General features: G+C 37.6%; 1 protein-coding gene across 2 annotated transcripts; it reads left to right on the top strand.

Moving 5' to 3' along the window:
* Positions 1-2157: 2157 nt before the first annotated feature.
* On the top strand, positions 2158-8423 carry LOC143594306 (putative transcription factor KAN2). 2 transcript variants are annotated; one of them, XM_077073642.1, is made up of 6 exons: positions 2158-2785; positions 2897-2973; positions 4814-5022; positions 6293-6350; positions 7110-7217; positions 8103-8422. In XM_077073642.1, the coding sequence occupies exons 1-5, from the start codon at positions 2158-2160 to the stop codon at positions 7212-7214; spliced, it is 1077 nt and encodes a 358-aa protein (XP_076929757.1). In that variant the 3' UTR covers positions 7215-7217; positions 8103-8422. The 2 variants fall into 2 exon arrangements, with proteins under 2 accessions (XP_076929757.1, XP_076929758.1); XM_077073643.1 differs by lacking the exon at positions 7110-7217 and having other exon boundaries at positions 8103-8423.
* The last annotated feature ends 10651 nt before the right edge of the window (positions 8424-19074 follow it).

Raw genomic sequence — 19074 nt, forward strand, 5'->3', positions numbered from 1 at the left:
TCTTCTCTACAGTTGAAATAAACAAACTTCAAACAAGATCCGAGATTTCAGTTACTTTAGTGTGATTTCCGCTAGCACTAAGAGATTGATCCAAGAATAATTGTTGTTAGATCCAGTTTTGAGACCTACAGTTGGTTAACCCGAAAACACTCATTTACTCGGCCCAAAATATCTTGTAATATAATCCATTTTAAAAGTAATATATGGCTCATTGTTAAAATAATTTTAAAAGCCCAAATAATAAAACATGAGGCTGATCCATTATTCTGGCCCAAAACTGTATTAAAACCAACAGGCCAATACTGATCATTCTAGATGGGCCATTTCTTGATATATTATATCAACCCAAACACTGTTTCTTTTAAAATTTAGGGCACAAAAAAAACATAAGATGGAACCTTATTATGAAGTTTCAGCCGCCATACCGGTGACCGGCTGCCGAAAAAACCAGCTGGAGCTACGGCATCCACCGGAAACCCCACTACCATAACCACCTCCTTCACGACGACCACCACCGTCACGGCTTCCTCCATAGCCACCTCCTTCACCAAGACCGGGATTGTCATAAGTGTGTTTCAGATCTTGTAAAGACACCAACCTTAGCAAGCGAGGTTAACCCCGCTGGAAAACATAATCCGGCAACAACACCAGATCAGTGGTGGCTGGCCATCCATATTCACCGTTAAGCGCCGCCACCATCTACCACTAGTGCCAACCACGAGCCGAAGCTGCTGGCTCACCATTCAACGAAATATCAACCTCTCACCGGTAACCAACATACTCAAGTAGTTTTAACAATTAGAGATAACCGACACTCACCAAACTGAATTTCGGAGTTTGATTTGTTCATCTCCAATCTCTGGAATCGTCGACGAATAAGAACCATAGGTTCGCCGGAATTTCGGCGCATGGTGAAACCGTGTTCAACCAACTTTAGGTCCAGAAACGCGGAATCTATAAAGACGAACTTGTAGCACGATTATTTCTAACTTTCTTTCCAAGATCTATTTTCAAAACTTCAACGGGTCTTCAAGAAATTAACATCTCGGTTCAAGTAATCGTGGAATTATAACCCGAATATCAAGAACAAAGTTGAATCAGTTGATTCGACCCACTCTAATACCATTTGTAGGTCCTCTAACGCCGGACTCCACAAACGAACGAATTTTGTTCTTGATAAACGATCGATACGGGTGTGGTGAAATCAAACAATCGAACATATAATGTAAAGATTATAAAGGATAATGAACGACTCCTTAATTGGTTTAAAAGATTGATAATATTAAACGAAGCAATCCCACCCAAGCTAAGCTCCCATTGGGTGGTTGATTACGCCATACAAACACACACATAGATATGATGAATAATGTCCTATTAATAGCAAAACACAAATTTTCTAGAAGCCTTTTCCTCGTTGAAGCTAAACGCGTGCACCGAAACTCTCGTCCAGGACCTGAAATTCACGCCCACTTTAATTATAGCTTGAACATAAATATATTACGAGTTTCGCCATATTGATATCGTAAGTCATAAATTAATGGCCTTACGGAATTCGTCGCACACACGCAGGGGGAAATTCCTAATTTTTGTTATTATACATAAAGGTTTATTGTCATTTTCATAGAAGGGTCGGAGTATGAGATATTCATTACAAAAAGAAAAACATAAGAATAAAAAGAAAAGATGTGAATGAATGATTTATCTAACGTATTTACCTTTTATTTCCTTTCTCAATTTTTTTTTCTCTTCCTTTCTTCTTTTCCTTCTCTCACGTCCACATAAAAGAAAGCCTCTCTCTCTCACCTCTCTCTCTCCCTAGTCCCTTCAAGTGTCATTTTCTCAAATATACTTCACATAAAAGATACAACCATTCACTTAATACCTTGTCATCTCTCTCTGGAACTCCACAACTACTCCCAATTCTCCATTGATTAAACAAATCTCACTTCAAGAAATCTTGAGTGGGAAACAGAAACCTTCTATCATCATTATCATCATCTTCAATTCATAGCCCAGATCACATAACAGAAACAAACCCATCACTGCTTTACTCCCACAAGACTAAGCTTTAGGTCTTTCAATTCTGTCAAGTCACTGGTTCAAGTCTTTGCCATTTTTGGTCATCTCAAGAGAAGACAAGATAATTTGGTAAGCTAAATGGAGCTCTTTCCTCCACAACCAGACCTCTCTCTTCAAATCAGCCCACCCAACACAAAACCCTCTTCAAACACTTGGAGAACATCATCAACTCCAACTGATCAAGATCATCAAAATGATTTGGATTTGGGAAATTTGTGGAAAAATGCCATAAGCACACAACAACAACAACATGGCTTAACAAGAAGACATGAACCCTCTTTTGGGCTAGCCCTATCTAGCCCTGGTCCGACTCACTCGACTCCTTCCGACCTAACCCATAATCCGGTCACATCGAATATCTACCCCTACCAACATCACCAAAACCATCATCTTGGGTTCAGCTCAGATTTAGGGTTTTTGAGACCCATAAGAGGGATTCCAGTTTATTACCAAAATACCCCTCCTAATTTCCCAATACTGTCTCATCCTCATCAGAAACTTAATCAGCCTTTGTTAGAATCTTGCACTAATTCTACTGCTACAAGCTCTTTAATTCATGACAACAATATTAACAATATTGTTAGATCGAGATTCGTGTCGTTGAGGTTCCCTTCTAAGCGCTGCATGAGAGCTCCGAGGATGCGGTGGACTACAACCCTTCATGCTCGCTTTGTCCATGCTGTTGAGCTTTTGGGTGGTCATGAAAGTACTAAATTAATTTCTACATTATTATTGCTGCTGTTATTATTAATTATTATTGTGTTCATCCTAAGTTCTTGCATTTTTTTTTCTACTGATAAATTTTTCATGATATTAGGAGCAACACCCAAGTCAGTACTTGAGCTAATGGACGTCAAAGATCTTACCTTGTCACATGTTAAATCTCACTTGCAGGTTAAGTATAGCTCTATAATTCTTCCAACAATCTCAACTCTTTTTTGTATGTTTATTAATCTTTTTTTTAAATTTCCCAACAAAACATAAGTGCTTTGAAAGATGCAGTCTTTATACTGTGTAACTACACAAGAGCATTTATATACTGAAATCAGGAATAAATACCCCAGATTCAGTGATTATTATTTTCTTTTTGATTTAGCACTGGAGAAACACTATGCAATATGCATTGTTTGAAAGAACTTATTTATTTAATTAATTTCAAATAATTAATTGCTAGGAATTAGAATTCCCAATGATTGTTTATAACCGTGGTTTCTCCAAATTATGTGAGAAAGTTCTCCATTTTTTAGAGATGGTTAAAAGTGGTTGTGAGAGGAGTAGAGAGAAAATGTTACTGTTCATGGTTAAATTTGGAGAAACACACCGTTCACCTCTATAATTTTTTAATGTTTTTTAAAGTGGTTGTGAGTGAAGGAGAGAGAAAAGGTAATGATAAAAGTGTAAAAAAAATATTATTTAATTGAAAATGAGAGAAAAAAATGGTGTTTTTAATATAATTATAAAGATGGAGATGAAGAATCGACCGGGAATGCTCTATTGCTAGATCTGATGGTTCTGCATAAAAATAGCTTATTGTTTCAGCTTTTTTTTTAGAATTGCAAGAACCCAATATATTTTACACATTTATAATATCACTAACACACTCTCTCTCTCTCTCACACACAGACACACGTATTATAATATACATATATGTTTCTGTGCGAGTGTATATATAAATATTTAGAGAAAGGACAGATTCATAGTAAGACAAAGGCCAAGAATTGAAAACACTGTCATAGGGTCCAAGCCAAGACAAGTCTACGCAGTTAGGGGTTGAATTTAATAATTTTATCCTTTTTCTCAGAGAGAAACTTGAGATATGATAGAGTACAAAAACACCATCATTTGTCAATGATATGATATGTTTGTATATCTATACCATCACATGTGGTTTCTGCATTACATGTTTCAACCATAGTTAAGTCAGCTCTTACACTTGTACAGCAGTACAGGCATGCACCTCTCTCTCTCTCTCTCTCTCTCCATGTATATATATACATATATGTATATGTAAAATAAAAACGCATACATACATATATATTGTCAATATTGCACGGTCGCATATACTTGTACTATGTACTCGATCTTCATCATTAACTCATGTTGGTATGTTTTGTTTTACATGTATCATACATCATAGACATTTATATGTATTACATCAATACAATAAGAAGAAAGCAAGTGTAAGAGAACATATAAATATGTGTCTGTGTATAGACATATACTGCCACAATATTTTATAGGCTTCATGGAACATTAGTTCTTGTGGTAGTAACATAATAAAAATCTATTGATTTTTAATTTGTACTATCTCATATATTTTTTTAATATTCGACAAATTTCTCTCGTCTTACAAACAACGTGTTGTAAGTGATATAATACAAAGTATGTTTATTTTTATTTATACAAAATAATACCTAGCCTATATCAATCATGTACCCTCTATAGGACAAATGTGCCTCCTATTGAACAAAAGTACGAAAGTAGATAAATGAAACGAATTATTAAGTAATGGGATTAAGTGCATTCAATAAAAATTGAATAATGTGATATTTTTAGCACAACGATTAAAAATAATAGTTATTCGAGGGTGTTGTTGGCACAACCTAGAGTATAATAGTCAGATCAAATATATTTTATGAATATATATAATTATACATGAATTTTGACATTTTTTAATTCCAAAAATTTAAGCCACTGCTAAGAAAGTAAACATTCATTAAATTTTGTTTTGCAGATGTACCGAACTGTAAAGACAACTGATCGGGCATCAGCTTCTTTAGGGACATCTGATACTTACGAGAATGGTTCCTCTGGCGAAAATTCTGATGATATCATGTTTGACATGCGTAAAACAAGAACGGAATTGTCAGCTGAAAATGGAGGAAGGTCTAGTGATCAACAGGAGCAAGATTATCAGTATGGTTTATGGAGCAATTCTTCGAGGTGAGAGCTTTTTTTCTAAAACTGTTTCTACTTCTGTTTAATTGTTAGGGTATATTTGGAAAAACATTTTGTGATGAAATAAACGTTACAATATAAACCCCACATGTTATAATTATAGGCCCCCAGCCCGTTTACCAAATCTTTTAATGTGGGTATAAAAGAAAACAAATGATGGTAAAATTCCAACTTTAGCCTTTTCTGAAACATATACAATTAAAATTATAAAAGTCATGATGAGATAGCTAGTATACTTTTCACATATCAATTTCCAGGAGAACCTTTAATCCCTTGAAATATTATGGGGCATTCCTGAAATATGATACAAGGTATATATTAATATGTTTTTAGAGGTAGCATCAACTATTATAATTGATAATCTCAATATTTGGAAAACTAATACACCGGTAAATTAATGAGTATCGCCGATACCTTTTAGCCGTTTGTCAGTATATAAGGCTATATGTAGTTGGGGGGCTACAAATTGGGGGCGATTTTTGATATGTGGTGTCACGCCAACAAAGGGGTAATTTTTATTTTAGGGGTTTAATGGTTTTGGAATCCCATCACATCATATATATATATATATATATATATACATACATATAATATGATAATATTACCCTAAAACACAAACAGGCCACAATTGAATGTCAGCCCCCTGTCGCCCCTCTTATCACCGGCCGGGAGGCGGGGGTTGTTCTTCGCCAAAATCGCCCCTTGTCACCTAATCTTGCCGTTCACTAAACACTGTTTTAGAGACGAACTATATGTAGGTAATCCGTCACAAATAAGTGTACAATATAATATGAAAAAAAAAGAGATTCTAAGTAAAACAAACTTTTTTTAATTGCAATCCAGTCTTAACATATCACGTTTTCTTTTATTTTGATTTTGTGGGCTTCATAGCTATCCTAAGTGGGACCTAGTAGTAAACCTTAGGGTAAGCTAACCTCTAACTTGGAAAATTAGCTAGTGGATGCCAAATCTTGTCTCTTTGAACCTTCTTTTTACCTTCTGTCTTTTTTCTCTGTGTTAACTATTATTAATTACGAAACTTCAAAATCTTCCCTGAATTTTATATGGTTGTTGCATGGGTAGTGGCATTTCACATGGGTTGGGTTTCAGCTTTCTTTATAACTAAAGGAAGTTAAAGCGAGAAGCTAGCTATAAACAAGACAATAGAAGACACTTTATGAGTTTGATTTCTGCATGGGCTTCCCACTAATTGGAAATTAATATTTTCTTGTTAATATGCTAATCTTTGTAACAGGGAATCTTGGTTGCATGAGGAGTATAGAGATCATGAAGGAAACAAATCATCTCTTGAGGTAGATAATAATTTTCAATTATTTATTTAATAATAACTATATGTATATAGTTTAATAGGTGAGTAAATCTCCTTTCACCACTTTTGATACATCATATTATGTGATTTTATAAGTAGCTTTATGCTTTGCATGGGAATATATAAATATATTCCAATTTTCACGAGAATGTCATGTAAAGTGGGAAGAAAGAGTGCAAGAAAGAACAAGGCTTTTGAAAAGCTGAGTCAAATCACCAAAATATTTAAGGTTCAGTTATGCTTTCTTTAATCTAAAGCCAATTAATTAATTAAACCAAAAACTTTATAAAGGGTAATGTAATTGTTACCTTGCACATTATATAATCTATGGGTTTGAATTTAGGAAAAATATATTATGATTCAACAAATAAGCAATTGCATGATATGCTTTGACTCAGAAATAAAAAATCTATTCTGCATTCTCTCCCGCTAATTACACAATGCATGGCCATTGGCCTTCTGGCTCAATAACATAGGAGTGATGGTTAAGGCTTGGGATCCTAGAGGTCTCATGTTCGAAACCTAACTCAAGAGGGTTTTTTCACAGTGGTGTGAGTTTCCTACTTGATGGTGTTCATGAGTGGGTCAGGCCTGAAGCGTCAAAATCAATATAGACGGTTGACATCCCGTCTCAGAAAGGCTCACTCAGATATTAGCGGGGGATCTAAAAAAAAAAATTACACAGTGCATATTCCTAGCTTCTTCATTATTGAAGATAATATCTTGATGCAATATCTTTCAGAAGGAAATGAATTCAAAAGGTCTACATTATAAGAGATTGTCAGATGTGATCACATCAACTCCCAAGAAACCAAATCTGGAGTTCACATTGGGAAGGCCACAGTGACATGCGATAATGAACATTTAAATAATATATATATGTATGTAAGTCTCTCTCTCTGTGTGTATATATATATATATATATATATTAACCTACGAACCATACAAATAAGTGGACTAATTATCGTAAATCTACATTTTCGAACTAGAGTGAAAATGGTTTAAATAAGAAATTATTGTTTCATAAGAAATGTAGGAAGACTTTAAAACAAAGAATACCACACAATAGGTTACTAGGGTTATGTTAAAATAAAAACCCACTTGAGTTGTGAAAACTCTAGAAACCCATTCTCAATCACATGTTTTTAATTAAATATTAAATCTTGTGGTTCACAATTAAAGTTAATAAAAAATGTTAACATAAAAATAACTTTTTCTCTTTCTTAAAAACATATAAAAAAATTAGTAAAAAAATGTTAAAAAATAGCAAAACAATTTTTTTAATGTTTCGATGTTTTGTATTAAATGTTACAACATATATTACATGTAACAAAAAAAAAACGATATTACAAAGGATTTTTACGGGTTTTCACAACTCAAGTGAGTATTCATTCTATATTTTGCCTAAGTAACTAAATCATATAAATAAGACACTATATAGTTTTTAGAAATTATTAATCTAAATCACTAAGTCCTAGATTCAAGACCCAGCTTTATTCTTAGGATTCTTAGAAAAATATGTCTTCTTATTTAACCCATCCTTAAGTAGAATAATAGCAATTACTCTAGTGTTGACATAATTAATTTAGTTAATATATTATTTGCACGCTTCTTAAGTTAAGAATTGCTTGTATTTGATCCAACAGTATATATAATTTTATATACATATATACACACATACATATCTGGATGTACCACTCATTTTGAAATTATTGTGTTTTTGAATGGGAAGTAGTGAAAGAGAATCAGGTACCACTGCAAAAACCAGGAAAGAAAGTAGTAAAGGAAAGAAAAAGAGAGCAAAAGTAAGACAAGCTGGAGACAGGAACGACACAAAGCAACGAAAGGAAGGGTGAAGGGTTTGAATTGCACGTCGTTACTATAAAATTTGCCTTTTTATTAATAATATGTTACATATAACGTTCCTGGGGTATGAAGATATATATATATATATATGAATGAAATCCAGTTAACTTTTGTATCATCTGTTCTGGTTATAAAGCACTCTTGAACTTTGTTTAAAGTATAACATAGTGATCTTTTAACAAAGTGTGAGGGCTCTCTGTTTATTCCCGTATGGTTATGATATACACTTAGCGAAAAAGGGGAATTAAAGAAAAAAAAAAGATAACATTAAAAAGAGAAGAGAGGTGAATAATGTAAGAACTCGATAGGTGCATCAAATAGTGTTGGTAATCCTGTATTAAACCTGTAACAATAAACCAGAAATAATAAACGTGAAAGATTGAACCGGGCTTGTGTTTGACACAATTCTCTTAAACAGATTCGCTGTCTGTTCCCAGGGTACACCGGTTCGTAACAGCCGTAGTGTGCTGCCGGAGTTGACGACTTGTCTGAAACGAAATCAAGAATAATGCTACAGTGAGAAGAGAGAGCTGTGTGTTTTCGGTGTGTCTTAAACTTCTGCATATGATCCGGTTTTACAACCACAAGATCGTAACAACTCAATAATGACCAATTAAAGTGCAATAATGGTCATTAGTGCAGAATACGTAACTGATCAATTATTAACAAAATTATAATGACTATTTACAGTAACTGAATAATTATTAATGATCATTAACAACCATTGACCAGTTGCATTCGTGTCCACGGGACGTGCGGGCATGCACGAGTTCGATAGATTTTTAGTCCGGAAACCCAGATTTAAACCCCCCTGCGTGCGGGTAGGAGTTGTAGTAAAACACATCACAAAATTTCAAATGTGTAGTGAGAATGGCACCTTATAAACCATTCTCACTTTTGTTCCCCAACCGATGTGGGACAAAGTTTCACCACTTCATTTTTGAGACATTCATTCACACAAACTTTGCTTAATCTTCCAAAAATCCCGCACATGAAAGGAGGTCGAAAAACAACATTATTTCGATTAATTTTCAGCAGTTGAATTTTGCATACAATAGGTAGATGTTACTCTTTGAACCTTTGCTTATGAAGCGCACTTAGCCCACTGACTCTGAGTAGACAGCGATGTCTTTGAACTCATCTGTCGTTTGTGTAGACGACAATACACTTCACACAAGACTCTCCCTGACAAGTTCAAGTCCTCATAGTTATGTTCGTTATGGTCATGAACATGAGCCTAGTTCTGCGAGAGCCATTAAGTATTGTGCCCCAACAATACCCTTCGAAGCGATCCCATTTCTCTCTCACATAGGTGATTCACCATGTATGGTTACCTTAGTCAAAACATTAAAAGCCAAAGGCTTAGCCTCACATTTGTCACTTTTAGGAATGGACTAGGAAGTTTACCGACCATGCAGTAAACTACCTTTTAAATATGTAGGGTTATCCCCCCCCACCCCCACAGTGACCTCATTAATTCATACAATTAGGTTTTCCTATTGAACTCAATTCTTGGGATCTCCAATCTGTTGAGTTAGGTTTCCTTCGTATGAACCTCTAATTTTTTCAAGGACTTTAGTCCCATTCCCATAGATGACTTCTGAACTAACTCTCTACTTAGGCCTTTTGTTAGTGGATCCGTAATATTATCCTTTGACTTCACGTAGTCAACAGTGATAACTCCTGTAGAGATTAGTTGTCGTACCGTTTTATGTTTACGTCTAATATGTTTGTTCTTACCATTATACATTGTGCTATGAGCTCTGCCAATTGCCGATTGGCTATAACAATGTATACAAATGGCCGATGCCGGCTTAGGCCATCTTGGTAAATCCTCGACAAATTGACGTAACCATTCTGCCTCCTCGCCCGCCTTATCTAGGGTGATGAATTCTGATTCCATCGTGGATCTAGCTATAACCGTTTGTTTAGACGATTTCCATGATATAGCAGCACCTCCAAGTGTGAATACATACCCACTTGTTGCTCTGGAATCATTCGTGTCAGATATCCAATTTGCATCACAGTGTCCTTCGATAACTGCCGGATATCTATTATAATGCAACCCGTATTCCCGAGTGTGTATTAGGTACCGAAGCAACCGAATCACACAGTTCCAATGAATTGAACTTGGGTTGCTCGTGTATCTACTTAGCTTGCTCACAGCATATGCTAAGTCTGGTCTAGTACAACTCATAAGGTACATTAAGCTTCCGATAATTCTTGAGTATTCCAACTGGTTAACGGGTTCACCTCTATTCTTAGCTAGATGTTGACTCGTGTCAATGGGAGTTCTAGCTACATTAGAGTTAGTAGCATTAAACTTCTCAAGAATTTTGTTCATGTAATGGGCTTGACTTAAAACAAGTCCATTTTGGATTCGTCTGATTTTAACTCCCAAAATCACATCCACAAAACCCATGTCTTTCATGTCAAATCTTGCCTTTAACATGTTCTTTGTGGACGTTATGATTTTGTCATCACTTCCATCAATGAGCATATCATCTACGTATAGACACAGAATGACATATCCATCTCATGTGTCCTTCACATATACACATTTGTCACATTCATTGATTTTGAACCCGGTATCAAGCATGACATGATCAAACCTTTGATGCCATTGTTTTGGAGCTTGTTTCAATCCATACAAGGATTTTACAAGTTTGCAAACTTTCTTTTCTTGCCCAATGGCTATGAAACCTTCAGGTTGTTCCATGTAAATCTCTTCCTCCAGATTTTCATTCAAGAAAGCTGTTTTCACATCCATTTGGTGAACTTCCAGATTTCTAATGGTGGTGATGGCAAGGACTAACCTAATGGAGGTTATTCGCGTAACTGGCGAATATGTATCAAAGTAATCTAAACCTTCTTGTTGTTTATATCCGTTGATCACCAACCTTTCCTTGTACTTATCGATGGTGCCATCTGGTTTCATCTTCTTCTTGAAGATCCATCGATATCCTAGTGGTTTACATCCTTGAGGAAGATCCACTAGTTCCCAAGTATGATTTTGTAAGATAGAATCTATCTCACCTTTGATGGCCTCCCTCTACTGAGGTCTTCTGAGGAACTCACCGCTTGTTGGTACGTTTGGGGTTCCTCTTCTACCATGTAGGTAGGGAAGTCAGAGCAGAAGGATTTTTCAGTCCTTTGCCGTTTACTCTTTCTAATTTCGACTTCCTCTATCTCAGATTGTTCTCGAGGTTCATCTCTTGCACCCTCGTTTTCTAGAACAATTTCCTCAACTGATCTAGAAGAACTCGGTTTTCCTTTATCCAAGCATGGGAACATATGTTCAAACCATGATGTATCCTTGGATTCTAGTATGGTGCCTTTGTTTATTCCAGGGTTCTTGGAATCATGCACAATAAAACGAAATGCACCACCAGGACGAATATATCCTATAAATATACAATCCACTGTTTTGGGTCCTATTAGTAGCCGTTTCGGTGGTGTTACTACTACCTTGGCTTGGCACTCCCATACTCGCAAGTATTTATATGATGGTTTATTTCCCGTCCATAATTCATATGGAGTTACATCTTTCTTCTTATCGGGTATCATGTTTAAGACATAATTCGCCGATAAGATTGCTTCCCTCCTCCACATGTCTTGGCTTACACCAGAACTTATCATCATGGCATTCATCATTTCTTTCAAAGTGCGGTTCTTCCGTTCCACTATGCCATTTGATTGAGGGGAGTAAGGAGGCGTGAGTTCATGTATGATTCCATCCTTTTCACACACATAAACAAAAGGCGAAACATATTCACCTCCTCGGTCACTCCTTACTCTTTTGATTTTCTGATTTAGTTGATTCTCAACTTCGGCCATGAACAAGATAAACTTATCAATAGCCTCATCCTTACTCTTAAGTAAGTACACATAGCAATACCTTGTACTATCATTAATAAACGTGATGAAGTACTTACTCCCACCATGAGTAGGAATTGCTTTTAGATCACACATATTGGTGTGGATCATCTCGAGGGGTTCGGTGAATCGTTTAATCTTTTTAAATGATGATCTTGTTTGTTTTGCTTCGACACAAGTTTCACATTTATTATTTGAGTCAATATCGAATGTGGGTATACAATTAAGTTTAATCATACGTCAAATGGAATTAAAGTTAACATGACCTAGTCCACCATGCCAAACATTAGAAGACTCAAGTAAGTAAGCAGAATTAGTAGTGTTCTCATTCATTCCATTAAAAACGGTTACATTTAGTTTAAACATACCATTAAGGGCATATCCCTTACCAACATACACACCATTCTTGGTCAACACGACCTTATCCGACTCAATAACCATTTTGAAACCAAACTTGTTCAACTGCCACCCCGACACAAGGTTCTTACGAATTTCAGGAACATACAACACATTGGACAAAGTAAGTTCCTTTCCCGAAGTCATCTTCAAGATCACATTCCCCTTGCCTTTGACTTCAGCCGTGGGGGAGTTTCCCATGAAAACCTTCTCTCCATTTGTCACCTCTTTGAAAGTGCTAAAGAGGCTTTTGTCAAAACACACATAACGGGTAGCCCCCGTATCAACCCACCAATCCTTGTTATCTTGCCCAACCCAGTTAACTTCGGTGACCATAATCGAGAGGTCCGTGACCATAGCAACAAGGTTTTCAACCTCACGAACCATATTCACTTGTCGAGCATTTTCATTCTTTGGAAGCTTGCATTCATTGGCCCTATGGCCTTGCTTTCCACAATTATAGCACGTTCCTTGGAACTTCTTCTTCTTCCCAATTCTCCCCTTAGGACCAAGGTTGGATCCTTTCCCATGAAATTTCTTTCCACCATTTTTATTAACCTTTGAAGATTGACCATGTTCAACAACATTGGCCTTTGCCATTCCAGGACCATTAATCCTTTTTAGAGCAATTTTGTTATCTTCTTCAATACGAAGACGAACGACAAGATATTCAAGGGTCATCTCCTTTTGCTTATGCTTGAGATAGTTCTTGAAATCAACCCAACTTGGTGGTAGTTTTTCAATCATAGCCGCAACTTGGAATGTCTCGCTAAGGGACATTCCTTCCGCATGAACATCATGAAGAATAACTTGCAACTCTTGGACTTGGCTCATGACAGTTTTTGAGTCTATCATTTTAAAGTCCAAAAACTTAGCCACCACGAATTTCTTAGCACCGACATCTTCGGTTTTGTATTTGCGGTCCAACGACTCCCATAATTCTTTGGCAGTCTTGGCCTTGCAATACACATTGTACAACACATCCACCATACCATTCAAAATATAATTCCGGCACAAGAAATCCGAATGATTCCAAGCCTGAACCACGCTCACCGAATGAGCATCCATTTCCCCTTCATCAACATGGGGAACGGTTTCAGTCAAGAACCTCGCAAGGCTCAACGTGGTCAGATAAAAGAACATCTTTTGCTGCCACTGTTTGAAATTCACACAGGTGAATTTTTCCGATTTCTCAGCATGAGACACGACTGCATTAGGCAGTGGTGCAACCACATTTGCTGTGACAGCAACAGCGGAAGTGACGATGGCGGAAACGGCAGTGTTCATGGACTGGGACATTCTGAAAAGAACGGAATCAAGAAAAATAATTAGTAATCTGTTTAAGTTTGTTGGTAATCATGTATTAAACCTGTAACAATAAACCAGAAATAATAAACGTAAAAGATTGAACCGGGCTTATGTTTGACACAATTCCTTTAAACAGATTCGCGGTCTGTTCCAAGGGTACACCGGTTCGTAACAGCCGTAGTGTGCTGCCGGAGTTGACGACTTGCCTGAAACGAAATCAAGAATAATGCTGCAGTGAGAAGAGAGAGCTATGTGTTTTCGGTGTGTCTTAAACTTCTGCATATGATCCGGTTTTATAACCACAAGATCGTAACAACTCAATAATGACCCATTAAAGTGCAATAACGGTCATTAGTGCAGAATACGTAACTGATCAATCAATAACAAAATTATAATGACTATTTACAGTAACCGAATAATTATTAATGATCATTAACATCCATTGACCAGCTGTTATGATTTGAAAATCTCAATATTCGTGTCCACGGGACGTGCGGGCACGCACGAGTTCGATAGATTTTTTGTCCGGGAACCCAAATTTAAACCCCCTTGCGTGCGGGTAGGAGTTGTAGTAAAACACATCACAAAATTTCAAATGTGCAGTGAGAATGGCACCTTATAAACCATTCTCACTTTTGTTCCCCAACCGATGTGGGACAAAGTTTCACCACTTCATTTTAGAGACATTCATTCACATACACTTTGCTTAATCTTCCAACAAATAGCACTATGAAAGGAGCAAGTGCAGAATTGGTGTTTCTTTAATGTTTCTTTACAAACTGCGCTTATGTAAATTTTCAAGAGATTATAAGCTTAACTTGTAGGTCCCAACATGGGTAGATCTGACAACGTGTCTTGGATCAACCAAACTTGGTGCTAGCGGAAATCACACAAAGTAACCTTTTGGTCTCGGATCTTGAGTTGTTTATTTTCGGGTAAGGGAAGTGATAGAGTGAGAGATAGAACAAGAAAGAAAGTAAGAGAATTTGCACAAGGTTTCAAAGGTTCAAGAGTGTGTTTCTCATGACATGCTTCCCCTTTTATAGGAAGCATGCATGAGAAGCTTCATTTTATTTCCAACGGCCCAATGGGCTTTTTACAATAGACTTTGGGCCCAAACATACAATGTGGCTCATAAGATGAAATACAAAATCAAACTAATACAAAAGACTTATACATACAAAACGGGACCTAACATAACTAAAGTCCATGCCGATGATGATGATGAATATTTCATGTATGATACTTCACTTTTTTCTTTTTAACGAAAATCTAACTTTACTTCTATATTATTATACATTTTTTTAACAATGATGGACTTTAACCCTTAATCATTGGTACCGTTAAGCCAAAATTCGTTTGATATGTAACCATATAACTGAATAATAATATCATGAACTTATGGGGTTAAATGTTTATTCTTCCAAAAACGATTATAGAAAATGTATTTCGAGTTCACATAAACAATATGGTCTACTTGAACATTAGAACTTGTAACCGATTATGTCGACTCCCAAAAACTCCAACATGGTAGACAATTGCGGACGTGAAAGAGTGAGGGTGATGATCCATGCGAAAATGTCTAGAGTTCATGATGTTTTTTAAAATTAGAAAAACCTCATAAGAGTTGTGGATTTAAATCTTAATGGCCTGATAAGGTTAATCCACAATGACACCTATCATATTATAACCAATGAACTCAGGTGTTATACATACATACATACATACATACATACATACATACATACATACATACATACATACATACATACATACATACATACATACATACATACATACATACATACATACATACATACATACATACATACATGCATGTACACATTCATATACGGTAGGTCCCAACGCGGGTGGATCTAACAACTATTCTTGGATCAACCAAACCCGGTGTTAGTGGAATATCACACCGAATCACCTTTGGTCGCGGATCTTAAGTGTTATTTTCAGATGGAGAGGTGAGAGTGAGAGAGAGAGAGAGATAACAAGAGAAAGTAAGATGGACTTTAGCAAAAGGATTCTTTTCTCTCATGGCATGCTTCCTATTTATAGGGAAGCATGCATGCAAAATATGTCATATCATATGCCTAATGGGCTTGTTTATAATGGACCATTACCCAATACATACAAAATGACCAATAGGCCCAAATACATAAACACACCAATACAAAAGACTAATAAACAAAACTGGACCTAACAATCTCCCTCTAGTCTTTAGTATTGGAACCCGTCGGTGTCGTACACCAAGCATTCATCCTCGGATAGTGGAAGTTCAACAAGTCTTCTGACGAACTTGTTGAAGGCTTCAACTATTCGGTCGGTGTTCTGACGACCAAGATCCTCGACCGTCCCCAACGGTGAGTTGTAGAGCTTTAAGACGTCTTCCATGTGCAATCCCATTAGCTCGTGCTCGTTAAACACACGAATCTCGTGCATATTCCTGGAGTGGATGACGGCCTCACCAGTCTTGTTATCAGATTCCCAACCGATGAAGTCTCAGAGAGTGTTAGGAATATAGGGCTCACCATGATAAATGATGTGACAGTCCTTTGGCGCCCTATACCTCCACATGGTTCGCAGCTCTCCGGTGGCTAGTTCGATTTCTTTCGGGTTCTTGTACTTCTGACCCTTATTTACTTCAAAGTCCTTGTAGCCGACTCTCGATTGATGATGTAGATGAGTGGTGACCCAGCCTTCCAACGAATCATCATACTCACCTCGGCCCAGAGCTTTTTAGCAGATAGTTGATGTCGAGCTCCGGTAGCGACTTTAGCTCGTGATGGGTTAGATAAATGAGATCTCCGCTGTATCTTCTAATCGCCCAACTACTGTTTCCCAGATTGTATTTTGCATACACAATCAAAGAGTCATCATGATAGGGGTAGTTGAGATAGCGGGTACTGGCACGACTTGACACAATGTGAGTCTTCCGTTTCTTCTTCTGTAATGTGTGTGTCAAGTCGGCGGCTGGATCATTGACGGGATCACTATCTAGTGCAGCAGATGCTTGAACTTGAGCAGGTGGAGTGTCTGGATTCGGCGAGTAGTTGATATAATTATCTTCTTTTGGTTCCTCAGCCACATGTGGTTGAACCATTTCAAGAGTTTTCCCGGCTTCAATAAAAGCATCCAACATTCCTGCAAAATCACCTGCAGGAAACAACTCATTATATATACTATCGATCCTTGAGTCGTCTTCCTTGACTTTGCTAGATATACTATCGATCCTTGAGTCGTCTTCCTTGACTTTGCTAGCAAAGTCATGTGCAGCAGGGTCCTGAACATGTTCCTGAGTGTGTGGAGGTGATTGAGTTTTAACTCCACCTCCACCTCCTGCTGCACTGGCCCCTCCGTCTCCACCGTCACCTCCACCATTGTTATCATCATCATCATCATCATCATCATCATCATCATCCTCGTCAAAACTATCGTGGACATTTTTATCTACATCATCTTCCTCGTCATCGTCATTATCAGTATCCTCCCCATCATCACCATCTTCTCCACCTTCATCACCACCAGCTTGGGCCTGAGGTTGTACTGTATGTTTTGGACCTAAGATGGTACCCACAGCACTTTCGGCTTGGCCAACCTGTTGTACAATGTGACCAACAGTTGCCTCGCCTTCAGAAGCCACAATCCGATCTCCTCGCAAGGCCACACTAGGACCTGCGGTAGGTTGTTGACCGCCCATCTGAGAAGTCTCACCTGACCTTCTCCAACTTCTGAACACAGTATCAAGTATGTCCTCTAGACTAATGAAAGTCGTCATCTCGCATACCCATGAGGTCAGAGGCAGCTTGTACTTTCTCACCAACTCCTCGTTTGTCTTCAACTGTAGCTCATTGAGGCGCTCTTGGGCCACGATCTTCAATTTGATAGCCTCAATCTCGGTACGGAACATAGCATTTTCTGAAATAAGCGTACCGAGAGATGTAGATAAGGCTATCTGGACCTCGAGCATCGACACCCTCAAATTGGTGGCCTCCTTCTCTATATCCCACGTCCGAGTAGCATCATCCACCTTCTTGAACAATTGAGCCTCAAGAACGGTGGCAGCAGGTAGGTTTCTTTCAAGAGTTGCCACTCTATTTGCCACACTCAAGTTTTCAGCCCTCAAGTTGGCATTCCATGAAACTTCTCGATTCATCAACTCTTGTTGATTTTGTATTCGACTTTGAAGAGTGTTAATCAGGAGTCGTTGACTTTCTATGAGAGCATCATTTAGCTCTTTTTTTTCCTCCAAGATTTGAACCCTTGACACCAACTTGGCATTAGCAATCGCATCCTCACGCTCCTTCTTCTTTTGATTCTTGATATACTCAAGAAGCACAATCTCTCGCTCAGCCCTCTTAGTATTAGATTCCTCTAGGGCGATGATCCTATCGAGGATATGATCAGCGAGCACTAGAGGTGTCGAAGACTTTCCCTTGGTGATAGGCTTGGGTGAGAAGATAGTGGTTGGTGGAGTGTCGGAGAGGATGGGTGGTGAGGTTGTTTGGAATGGGAGTGTAATGGATTGGGTAGGTAGTGGTGAGGTTGTAGAGGTGGATGGTGTTAAGAGTAGGGGTGTGTAGGCTTTGGGTTCTAAGGTTGTTGATGGTGGTTTTGTTGGTGGTGAAGATATAACGGTTTGGCTCCATATGCTTGTGGATTGGATGGGTGAACTAAATATTGGTGAAGTAAATGGTGAGGTGGTTAAGGGTTCGGTTTGGGTTGGCTGTTCAGGTGGTGTTGTGATTTGAGTTTGAGTTTGAGGTGTGGATGGTGGTAGGTTTTCTAGGAATGTGAAGATCGGTTGGTCTTTAGGTGAAGGTTCGGGTGAGGGGTCTGGTGAGTTGTGTAGAAGGGTTTTGGTTGGTTTGGCTTTGGTTTTGACTCGGGGTTTGGGTTTCTTGTAAACATGTATCTTAATCTTAGCCACATCTAGGTCTTTAAGGGTTTGGGCTAAGGTTCTAGGAGATACTATAGGAGGGTCAGAGGAAGTTTTATGATGTGCTTGAAGTAGTTTAATATTTATTAACTAAATTAACTAAAGATAAACACGAAGTAATACTCTAGACTCTCTAAAACTCGACTAAACTACTAACCAGAAAGTGAACCGATCGACTCTAGTAAAGCTAAGTAAGTCCGGATATCGAACCCGCGAGACTCCCTAAATTACGTTTATTAGTTAATTAGACTCGACTACAAAACACGACTTATTAATTATATTTGTTTGGGGGGTTTTTATTTAAAATACT

This window comes from Bidens hawaiensis, unplaced genomic scaffold, assembly GCF_021521415.1.
Source record: "Bidens hawaiensis isolate Kalapana, Puna unplaced genomic scaffold, B.hawaiensis_p1.1 tig00043457_1, whole genome shotgun sequence".
NCBI classification, from domain to species: Eukaryota; Viridiplantae; Streptophyta; class Magnoliopsida; order Asterales; family Asteraceae; genus Bidens; species Bidens hawaiensis.